Genomic DNA, 12,773 nt, shown 5'->3' on the forward strand with positions numbered 1-12,773 from the left:
TTTCATAGTTTTGTTTCTTCACACTTAGTCTTTAATCCATGTAAGAACAGAATATCTTTTCCATGAATGCTTGCTAGAACTTGAGATAAAACTGCCTGAGCATTTTTAGCCCCACTCCTACTTGTAAGGGAGATAGATTTTTTTTGCGGTACGCAGGCCTCTCATTGTTGTGGCCTCTCCCATTGCGGAGCACAGGCTCAGCGCCCATGGCTCACGGGCCCAGCCGTTCGGTGGCATGTGGGATCTTCCCGGACCGGGGCACAAATCCGCATCCCCTGCATTGGCAGGCAGACTCTCAACCACTGTGCCACCAGGGAAGCCCAGGGAGATAGATTTTTAACAACTGAAGGAGGTATGTATTTTAAACGGGAACAGATATTGTCAAACTGCTCTCTAAAATGGTTTTATCAATTTATGTCCCTATGAAGACTGTATGAAGTTCAAATTTCCCTGCACACTATAAAATGTTACTAATCTGACAGATATAAAATTTTATTTCAATTTAATTTTGATTTGCATCTCTTTAATTGTGAGCCAGGTTGACCGTACTTTCGTATATGTATTAAATCTTTCCGTATCCACGTTTTCTTTTTCAGTAAATTGTTTAATTCTTTAGTCTGTTTTTGTCTTATTCTTATCAACCTGCATAAGATCTTGCTGTATTTAAAATTAATACTTTGTAATAAATATTGAAAAAGTTTTTTCCCTAAATTTACTTGTCCTTATTTGTTCTCTCCTATTACACAGAAATTTAGAATTAATCTGGGTTTTTTTTCCATTTCTAGAATCCAGTCCTGCTTAGAAACAAGGCCTTCTCGACCCTAAGGTATCCAAAATTCACCCCATGTTTTCTTCTTATAATTTCTTTTTAAATTAATTAATTTATTTTTGGCTGCATTGGGTCTTCCTTGCTGTGTGAGGGCTTTCTCTAGCTGCGGAGAGTGGGGGCTACTCTTCGTTGTGGTGTGCGGGCTTCTCATTGCGGTGGCTTCTCTTGTTGCAGAGCGTGGGCTCTAGAGCGCAGGCTCAGTAGCTGTGGCACACGGGCTCAGTAGTTGTGGCTCGCGGGCTCTAGAGTGCAGGCTCAGTAGTTGTGGCACTCAGGCTTAGTTGCTCCGCGGCATGTGGGATCTTCCCGGACCAGGGCTCGAACCCGTGTCCCCTGCATTGGCAGGCAGATTCTTAACCACTGCGCCGCCAGGGAAGCCCCTTCTTCTTATAACTTTATGACTTAAAATACAAACGTAAATAGTTCATCCGTCTAGAACACTTTTGCTCTAGATGATCTAGGAATCCAAATAAAATTTCAAAATGCCTAGCCAACCAATCCAACATGATTTATTAAACAATCCATTATTACACACTGATTCAAAATACCATCTTTAGAATGACAAAATTGGAAAATCACCATTTTCCAATGACCAGTGTAAAAATTGATGAAAAGAGAATCATTATTGGATGGTAAACCCTTTAGGATAAAGATTAATAGGAAATAGGACAGTTACATGATCTCAAAATATCACCTGACAGATTGCTCACTGATTGCAAAGAAATATTATGTTCCTTATAAAAGAAGACATGGAGTAGTCATCACCTAAATGTCACTAATAATGAAGCCACTTGCCATTATATGCCCTCTGATGTGATGCAATATCAAGTGTACAACATTACTTATTTAGTACCCTTGCCAAAAATATACAACTAGAAACTAACAGAGCCTTTAAAGATAACTTCCAGTTGGTAGGAAATATAGGAAGTATATAAGCAAATTAAACAACACAATGAGGAAACAGTGAAGTCTAGAATATGGGATATTCTACAACAAAAGTAGCACAGACTCCTCAAAAAACCAAAAATTACTGTCATGGGGAAAGGGTATGGGACTGTTTAGATTAAAAGAGTCAAGAGATGTAAAAACCAAATGCAATGTGTGAGAAACTAGATTAGATCATATGTGGGGAAAAAAAGGTTATAAAAGACATATTTGAGGTCAACTGGTGAAAACAATGTAGATGGCATCAGATGATACTACAGAAATGTTCTTAATTTTTTTAGGGGTAAAATATTACACTTGGTGTTTATAAAGGAGAACTGACTTCCTAGCAGATGTATTTAAGGACAGAGAGGCAGAATGCCTGTTGGTGAAATGTTTCACTGTGCTATTCTTTCAACTTTTCTGCATGGTTAAAATTTTTATAATATAAAGTGTTTTTTTTGTTTTTTTTATAAAGTGTTTTTTAAATATTACCTTTCACAAACTCTATATTCCCACAGACATCTGCCTTATTTCTGGACCCATTACTGTCCCATTTACCAATATATTTGTTCCTTACCACATTAAATTTTCTTATTTACAGTAATTTTGGTATCTGTGTGGGGCTAATCCCTTGTATTATTTTTGGTCTCTCAAGTATCTGAGAATTTCTAAGAAATGACTCATTACTGAATAGGCCCTCAAACTACATTTTTCTTTTGATTTTGTGATTTCAATGTATTCTTTTGAAAAAGCTGGGTTTATCTTGTTATAAACAACAACAGTGTTTAGAGTAAAAATTTATGGTTTTTTTCTACACATATTTATGTGGATATTTCCGTATGAAGCAAATATGTCCTTTCAATATTTTCCCTCTTTATTAATTACATTTAAAATGTTTCACATAACTTTGGCATACCAGAGTAATATTTCACAAGTATCAAGAGCCCATATACACGCATACTTCTGTTCAGTACTCACACTAAATTCTAAAATTTTGGAGGTGTCTATTCCAAAGGTGTGATTGGTCTCCAAGTTTTTCCTTGACTTACTGTATCAAATAGGCTCAACCTACCATTTCATTATCTAGCTTTGGAAAACCAGAAGTTGGCTGTTTTAATAGATGACACTAAGTTAAAAGTTTGTAAGATAAAAGTTTATAAATGAAGCATGTTTTGATCCATGCATAATAAAAAACCAAGAATACAAACAGGTACTAATGACTGACTGCGAATGTTAAAAATTTGCTGTTAATTATGAGGGATAAAAACACAGATATCTGTTATATTATCTTTTGTACTTTTCAAAATTTCTTTAAAAAAGTACAATATACTAGTAAATACATTATTTAATAGCCATGACATAGAGCCCAACGCAGTATGATCTTAAAAAGACATCATAGGGCTTCCCTGGTGGCGCAGTGGTTGAGAGTCTGCCTGCTGATGCAGGGGATACGGGTTCGTGCCCCAGTCCGGGAAGATCCCACATGCCGCGGAGCGGCTGGGCCTGTGAGCCATGGCCGCTGAGCCTGCGCGTCCGGAGCCTGTGCTCCGCAACGGGAGATGCCATAACAGTGAGAGGCCCACGTACCGCAAAAAAAAAAAAAAAAAAAAAAAAAAAAGACATCATATTATCAACAATTGACTTCAAATGAGAACTAATAATCTAATCCCAGAAAATTTTGAATCCAAGATTATTAATTTTCCTCTACCAGTACTGTATCTACTTGATATTATAATTTTCACACAACATATACTTTACTAATTAAAACGTAATTCTTCTTTGACTTAGTGCTACTGTAAGAAGCGCAATTAAATAAAGCAGTCCCTAATTTCATAACCAGATATACTCAGTTGTATAATATAATAAGGTAATCCAAAGAGTCAAATTACACTGATCTTTTTATCTCCCAGATGACTTCCCAAGTAATAAATGTAACATTTTTAATAATATAAGCCACAGCTTAAAAGAAACGTTCACTGACAAAAAAGTATACAGTTTAGTATTTGTGTTTTAAAATTTATAAAAAGAAAAAAATGAATTTGCTGGGAACTAGAGGCATTCCCTTTAAATAAACAAGCAACTTTCTTACCTTGCTGCATTTGTGGATGTGTTGTATAACTTGAAGGATGGGAATATGGCATGTATCCTGCAGGGCTTTGTGGGGCATATGGACTAGGCACTGGGCTATTTTGTTGTGGCATAAATCTGTTCCCAGAGCTTGTCTGTGGTGGCACAAACCGGCTAAAACCCAAAATCCAAATAAACAATATCAGGAAATGAAATAAATATGATATTCCTTGATATTTCACTGTCATAATATTCTCCAAACTCTAATTTGTATAAAATATATGTACACAGAAAAATTCTGGAAAATAAATAACATACAAAAGTCATTCACAATTCATAATCTAAGAGTTATATTAAGCAGTTTGTAAAAACTGGAGTAATTCATTTATTTTACATGCTCCCTAAATTCTACTCAATGAATTTTCTTATTTATCTCAAACACGCTGGTTATTTTAACACATTCTTTTGTTTGTATGAAAATAAGTTACTATTTATTTAAATTAGTATATTAGAGCATTTCCACATATAACATTTTAAGGCAAATATTCATGTGGGTTACTATTTAAGGCTAAGCATCTAAACTTTTTAACTACACGTAATTCACCATTACCTAAATATATGTATACACTATATATTCCTAAGCATATTTACTACAGAAAACAGTACTTAATAAAATGATATATACATTACCTGGAGGGGCTATGTGAGATAGTGGTTTGTTGATAATTGGAAGATGCAGGACTACTGTGCATGGAATTCTGAGAAAGTTTATACTGAGACATCATCATTCCTACACAATATACAAAAATGGTAAAACATGTTATTTTCTTCCAATGGTAAAGCATTCTTTAAGTGATTTAAATCAATCATTCTTTCACAAACATTCAAAAGTTCTTTCTGTTCTTTTCTTTTTGACCAACATGTTAAGTTTGTAGAGCAAAATATAGAAACTATAAATTTCAAGTACAACCAATTTTACCAAAACATCCTTTTAGCATATAACTAATCCAGGGACAGAGACAGAGATATAATTTTTTGTTTTTAAATTTACTTGCTTACTTATTGTCCTATCATTTAGCCTTAGAATTGAAAAGAACTTTCAGAAGTTGCTCTATCTAACCTCTTTCCAAATACTACACACTTCTGTCTACAACAGGCTTTTGGATGGTTTTTCTATTACATGGAATACTTTATTACATACATCTCCCACCTTAGGAGCTTAATTTTACAACTCTATTTCATTGTGATTCGGACCTAAGTTTTTTGTTTTTTTTTTTTTTTTTTTGCGGTACGCGGGCCTCTCACTGTTATGGCCTCTCCCGTTGCGGAGCACAAGCTCCGGACACGCAGGCTCAGCGGCCATGGCTCACGGGCCCAGCCGCTCCACGGCATGTGGGATCTTCCCGGACTGGGGCAGGAACCCGTGTCCCCTGCATCGGCAGGCGGACTCTCAACCACTGCGTCACCAGGGAAGCCCGGGACCTAAGTTTTAAAAAGTACTTTACTTAAGGGTCCAAAGTCTGAAGTACTGAAATTACCATCTGAAAGTCTGTTAACAAACAACAGAATGCTCCTGTTCTTTCTTCCACAGTAATTCTTGCCATAAAATAGGATTAAGTGAATATTTGTTTAATGAATGAAAGTGTGAAAAGAGCTTTCAGATTCTCACATTTCTTTTCAAGTTAGACACTGTTCCTTCAATTGTTGCATAAGTGGCATTTTGTTATATAGGAGATGCAGAAAAATTCAGCTATTTAGACACTCTAAAATCAAAGATAAAAATCTATGATTAACTCTGACCTTTCTTATGGTATGTATAGCCAATCTTTCTGGGAGTTTCAAGTATCACATTATTTCCCCAAATTTCATTTCCTGCTGCTGCTATGAAAAGTGCCTTTCACCAGAAACATTCAAACAGAAGTTACATGTTCATTTGCCAGGAACTACAGAAAGGATTCTAGCTCTACCACAGTGGCTGAATGAGATGAGAGCACCTCAAAGTCTAACACTAATAGCGTGTTTTCTATGTAGTCTAAATTTCAATTTATGAATTTTCTCTTCCAACTCAAATTCAGTACTAAATCATACATTCCATGGCTTAATAATTTAATTACTATAACTACTGTTGCTGAATTTTTTTTTTTTTTTTTGAGAGAAAGGGGGCAAGACTCCATGAGATGGGAATTAAAAAGTATTTTCTCCTGAATTAACAGTCATCACTGTGACAAGCTGGAATTACTAGTTTGGAGGCAGTGGCTTTATAAATAAAAGCGGCAAATGAAATACTAGTAGTCCTTTCTGATTCTCTCAGAGATCCAAAGAACTATGAACGAAGTGATTTGCACATTATTAAATTTTTTCCAAATGTGTGACTCACATTTATATTTAACAACCAAAAATCACCTTTTAAAATTTTAAAGCCAGATGGAAAATGCTTAGGAAAAAAAAATCACAACATGCAATGAATCAGTTTTTAAATGCTAGTTTGTTTTTACAAAGTAGGATATGGAGAAATGAAACAATGTTTCACACTAAAAAATAAGCATATATAGTAAAAACCACAAAATATGTGACTGAAAGGTGAATACTCGAAGTTTCTTATTAAAGATATGTTATAAAAATGTAGTATAAATAGCCTCGGAAGACTTCCTTTATTCAATCTTACATTTATTTACGTCATCCTATACTCAATGCCCTTATCCTATTTCCTATTACAGGCATACCTCGGAGATATTGCAGATACGGTTCCAGACCACCGCAATAAAGCAAATATCGCAATAAAGGGAGTTACATGAATTTCCTGTGGTTTCCCAGTGCATATAAAAGTTATGTTTACACTATACTGTAGTCCATTGAATGTACAATAGCATTATGTCTAAAAAAACAATGTACATACCTTAATTTAAAAATACTTTATTGCTAAAAAATGCTAACCATTGTTTGAGCCCTCAGTGAGGTTGTAATCTTTTTCCTGGTGGAGGGTCTTGCTCAATGTTGGTGGCTGATGACTGATCAGAATGGTGGTTGCTGAAGGTTGAGGTGGCTCTGGCACTTTCTTAAAATAACACAACAATGAAGTTTGCTGCATTGATTGACTCTTTCCTTTCATGAATGACGTCTCTGTGGGACGCAATGCCATTTGACACCATTTTACTCACAGTAAAACTTCTTTCAAAATTGGGAGTCAATTCTCACAAACTCTGCTGCTACTTTGTCAGCTAAAGCTTATGTAATATTCTAAATCCTTTGTGGTCATTTTAACAATCTTCATAGCATCTCAGCCACAAGTAGATTCCACTTCAAGAAACCACTTTCTTTGCTCATCCACAAGAAGCAACTCCTCATCCATTAAACTTTAATCATGAGATTTCAGCAATTAAGTCACATCTTCAGGCTTTACTTCTAATTCTAGCTCTCTTGCTATTTCTACCACATCTGCAGTTACTTCCTCCACTGGAGTCTCGTACCCCTCACAAGTCATCCATGAGAACTGGAATCAACTTCTTCCAACTTTTGTGAATGTTGATATTTTGACCTCTTCCCATGAATCATGAATGTTCTTAATGGCATCTAGAATGGTGAAACATTTCAGAAAGTTTTCAATTTGCTTTGTCCAGATCCATCAGAGGAGTTACTATCTATGGAAGCTAGAGTCTCATGAAATGTATTTCTTAAATTAATAAGACTCGAATGCTGAGATGACTCCTTGATCCATGGGCTGCAGAATGGATGTTGTGCTAGCAGGCATGAAAATAACATTAGTTTTGTTGTACATCTCCATCAGAGCTCCTGGATGACCAGATGTGCTGTCAATGAGCAGTAATATTTTGAAAGGAATCTTTTTCTGAGAAGCAGATCTCAACAGTGGGCTTAAAGTATTCAATAAACCATGTTATAAACAAACATGTTTGTCATCCAGGTTTGTTATTCCATTTATAGAGCACAGGCAGAGTTGATTTTGCATAACTCTTAAAGGCCCTAGGATTTTCAGAATGGTCAATGAGCACTGGCTTCAACCTAAATTCACCACCTGTATTAGTTCCTAGCAAGACAGCCAGCCTATCCTTTGAAGCTCTGAAGCCAGGCATTGACTCTCCTCTCCAGCCATGAAAGTCCTAGGTGGCATCTTCTTCCAATACAAGACTGTTTTGTCTACACTGAACATCTTTTGTTTAGCACAGCCACCTTCATTTTTTATTTTAGTTAGATCTTCTGGATAACTTGCTGCAGTTTCTACATCAGCACTTGCAGCTTTGCCTTGTACTTTTATGTTATGGAGATAGCTTCTTTCCTTAAATCTCATAAACCAATCTCTGCTAGCTTCAAATTTTTCTTGTGCAGCTTTCTCACCTCTCTCAGCCTTCGGAGAATTGAAGAGTGTTAGGGCCTTGCTCTGGATTAGGCTTTGGCTTAAGGGAATGCTCTGACTGGTTTGATCCTCTACCCAGACCATTAAAACTTTCTCCATCTCAGCAATAAGGTTATTTAGCTTTCTTAACATTCAAGTGTTCACTGGGGTATAGCACTTTTCATTTCCTTCAAGAACTTTTCCTTTGCTAGGTGGCTATATGGGACAAGAAGCCTAGCTTTTGGCCTATCCTGGCTTTTGACATGGCTTCCTCACTAAGCTTAAGCATTTCTAGCTTTTTTTTTTTCTTTTTTGCGGTACATGGGCCTCTCACTGCTGTGGCCTCTCCCGTTGTGGAGCACAGGCTCCGGACGCGCAGGCTCAGCGGCCATGGCTCACGGGCCTAGCCGCTCCACGGCATGTGGGATCTTCCCGGACCAGGGCACGAACCCATGTCCCCCTGCATCGGCAGGCAGACTCTCAACCACTGCACCATCAAGGAAGCCCGCATTTCTAGCTTTTGATTAAAGTGAAAGACATGTGATTGTTCTTTTCACTTGAACACTTAAGAGGCCATTGTAGAGCTATTAACTGGCCTCATTTCAATGTTGTTGTGTCTCAGAAAATAGGGAGGCCCAAGGAGAGGGGAACTGCCAGTCCTGCCAAAACATACATTTATTGATTACACTGTCTTACATGGGCGCGGTTCCTAGTGCCCTCAAACAATTACAATAGTAACTTCAAAAATCACCAATCAGAGATCACCAGAACACATACAATAATAATAAAAAAGTTTCAAATATTGTGATAATTAACAAAATGTGACAGAGACACAAAGTAAAATGTTGCTGGAAAAATGGCACTGACAGACTTGTTCAGTGTGTGGTTGCCACACATTCAATTTGTAAAACAGGCAATATCTGAGAAGCGCAATAAAGCGAGGTGCAATAAAACGAGGTATGCCTATAGCCTTTCTTCCAATCAACAATCTCTCCATATTTTCTTTCATTCCAACACTCTTCCAGAGTATGTGTAATTCTAGCTTTCCTTTCACCATTCCTATCTGTCTCCTACGACTGCCATCTAGCTTATTAGTTCTGATGAAGATACAGTCTTGCCCTGCATACCTACCTTTGATTTCCTGAAAGGAAATTTCCCTGGATTCACTTTGGGAAATGGATAGTAACTATGCAATTGCTTTAAAAACACAACTTACACACAAATATAAAGAATCAACAAAGTAATACTATTAAAAAATAAAACTAAGAAATGGAATGGCAAGCTTCATGGAGGTACTGTCAATAAATGTGGCAATATTCTTGAATACAAGTAACCAATTAAATAAACTAGACCTTCCTGGGTTCTCTAAACTATTCCCTTCTGACTGTTTTAATCTTGAGAGGGAAGCAAGTACTTGGGCTTGCCTGATTCAGTAAGCTTCAGACCAGAACAATGCTCCTAACTTAAAGGTTCTTCTTGACTACAGAAAAATCATATCTGTGTTGGACATCACATTTTTATGGGTTTTCTAATGCTTACTATAAATAGAATTTTCCTTAATAGTAATACTTATTATAAACCCTTTTCTATTGCTAAGGCAACAGAAGTGTTAAACCAATTACTACATAACCATGAATATAGTCACCATCGATTCTAAAATTAATACCTGGTATAATTATTTATACATGTACTACATGTTGAGAAGCTCTGCAGATATTTTTATTTATTATTTGATTAATGAAGACTCCTTTCATATCTATTCTATGATTTTTTTAAATAAAAAAAATTCCTAAAGCTCTTTCATTGAATGAACTAATAAAGTCTGAAATATCTAGCAAACCACATATTAAGCTTTGCCTAATTCCCAAGGAATTTAGTTACATATTAAACTGCAAGAATGTTAACATCCGTTTAGTTTCCTTTTCGTTCTTGGCTTCATTCAAGGTATCAACACGGCATTAACAGATGACAAGCTAGCTTGTTAAAGGACACACCTGACTTTAATTACATGTGAAACAAGTTCTAATATGGGACACATTAAAAATATATATATATACTATGAAATTTAATTATTAAAAACCTCACCACTTTGTACATATCTGTTCTGCATACTTTTCTCCCTGAAAACGTTAGGACTCCTCGCCAGGATGGCCTGCAACAAGACTGGTATGTCGCCTTCTGGATCATCACTGCCAAGGTTATCTTTCAACTCTCTGGCATTGAAAAAATAAATACAAAACATTAAAACAGTGATGGATGATTAAGAATTCACCAGTGAAATTCAGAAAATGCTGAGGCAGAAAATCAAGAAGACTTATGGTATAAAAATAAATTACACAAGCATGTCTAACAGTTTCGTGGATTTTTGAAGACGCTAATCCTAGAAGAAAGAGAATTATCAAAAAAATGATAGAGGGGAGTTCTTCTACAGACTTCTTCCCCCCCCCCATTTTATTTTAAACAGAAAAAAAAAAAAAAGAACCCCAAACATTATTTTATGGAATTTTAAGTTTATTTAAGAATGTTCATATTAGTTTCAAAGGAGAAAATAGTGTCTATTCTAAACTATTCAAAATAATGGAAGGGTAGAAGTGATAATTATGCACAGAAGTTGATATTTAGGCTTGGAATATATTTTCTCCCTTACATCTGAATGTGAGTGGATCTGTCTTTTTGAGCATGTCCTCTGAATGAAATAATGTTGGCACATTGGTTAAGACAAGACCCAAGGTTACATAATTTTCCCCTCTTTATTCTCTTCTCAAATAAAGCCATCAGGGGAAAAAACCCAAGCAAGTGGTTAAGAATAGCTGCAATTAGGAAGTAGCAAATTAAGTTCACAACTATGGAAGGTAAATGATAAAAAAATTAAATATAGGCAGTATTTTAAATCTTATATTCTACACGTCACTGTTCCACTCATTAAATCTAGTACGATTCATAAAGATGGTATCCACTGATAAAATTAATTTCTGGGAGCAATGTTAAAGCAGCTCTCCATATAGTAAATCATAACTATACATGTGCTATTTCCCTTATCTCTTTAAATATGCGGTGAAAACTTTTGATTAAGGATGTACATGTATAAGAAGTGATATAATATTTAGACACTCTTGAATTTCTGGACTGACATAACCAATCATTTCTCAGTTTCTCCATCAGAAAATTCACATTTAGTATTTCACCTAAATTCATCAGCTTTAAAAATGGCCCTGAAGTATGTGCTACAGCTAATGGCAGAGACCTCTCCATTATAATGTGCTTTATCCTCATTCCCCTAAATAATGAACTTTAAGTTAACCAACAGTAAAAGAATGGAAGGACACATGAGTACCGCTGAGTAGTGGCTTCTGAACTTTTTTACATTTTTGTGTTGAGATATTACAAGTATTTACTGCTTTTGTAGTAAAAAGTAAATTTTAAAAAGTCTACTCGTGCAAAAGTTCTGTAAATAAGCTACGTAATATAAGTGCATATTATTTGAAAAGTCTATTGTGTGAAAATACACACCTATGTTCAGACTGTATGAGAAATTCTAGAAAAAAATTAGTCCCAAATTCTGTAGTAGCCTTGAAGTTAATCTTTGAGTTCCTGTTATACTTTACATGAAAAGCATATAAGCCTACTCCAAATAAAGCCAGCATTAAAGTCCCTAGTGCCTGGGAATTCTAACTACTCCAGCAATTCCAGGAAAAAGAGAGCTAACTTCGTGAGCAACATTAGACCTCTGCACACATCCGTCTTGATGAATCCCATGATTATTATAAGAATCGAAAAGATCCTCATAGAATCACATGGTCAGAACTACTGTCTCAAAATAACTATGGCCTATTTAAATCTCATTAATATCTCATCACAGGCTATATTCTCACTTGGATATTCAAATAATTTAAAATAAACTATGTATTAAAATTTTTTGAAATAAAAGTAAAACCAGGAATACTGATTCTCTTAGTAAGACCAAAACTTTTCATTTTATTTCAGATTGTACTTACATGTGATCTGTTGATACCTGGTTGAGGCTATGGACAAGCTGTGAAACCAAATTATCATCCCTACAGGCCAAAAGGCAGTTCACCTCTTCTGCTATTCGTGCATTAAAGAGAAGGCTCTTTGTAGTTGTAGCAGGTAAAGGGGATGGAAGAGGCAGCTGGTTCAGGACTATTGGGAATAAAATCATATTATTAGAAACTGAGTGACAGAAAGAAATCTCTTTAGTGTTTAAATGTATTTGGGGATTAAAAATAAGTTATAAATATAAATGTGACAAATTTATTAAAAGGCATTCCGTCTCTCCCCCAACAAACCCCAAACAACTCTATTAAAACTCCCCAAACGTCCCTTGGACCATAATAGATTATACTACTCTCTAAGAATAAAACTCTGTGCTAACTTTTCATGTCTTAAATCTTTATTAATTTAATAAGTGAGTAAAAAAAGTAGGGTTAAAAACTAAGTAATTTCCAAGAACTGAGACTGTATTATTTCTGTTATAAGATTTATCAGAATCAAATAAATAAACCAAGTAACAATACCTGACTCTTCACCAGATAGACAAGTAATGTGTGTTTTTAAAAGCTTAAATAAATACAAAAATAAAGA

General features: G+C 35.5%; 1 protein-coding gene across 1 annotated transcript in view; it reads right to left on the reverse strand.

Annotated features, from left to right (window-relative positions):
• NIPBL (NIPBL cohesin loading factor) overlaps nt 1-12,773 on the reverse strand; it is a 190,643-nt gene that overhangs the window by 103,762 nt on the left and 74,108 nt on the right. The window contains exons 3-6 of the mRNA XM_082836913.1: nt 12,167-12,332; nt 10,257-10,384; nt 4,514-4,613; nt 3,846-3,997 (exon numbers count right to left, since the gene is read on the reverse strand). Coding sequence (XP_082693039.1) covers nt 3,846-3,997; nt 4,514-4,613; nt 10,257-10,384; nt 12,167-12,332 — 546 coding nt within the window. The remainder of the gene's footprint in view (nt 1-3,845; nt 3,998-4,513; nt 4,614-10,256; nt 10,385-12,166; nt 12,333-12,773) is intronic.

This window comes from Leucopleurus acutus, assembly GCF_964270905.1.
Source record: "Leucopleurus acutus genome assembly, chromosome: 3".
In the NCBI taxonomy this organism is placed as follows: domain Eukaryota; kingdom Metazoa; phylum Chordata; class Mammalia; order Artiodactyla; family Delphinidae; genus Leucopleurus; species Leucopleurus acutus.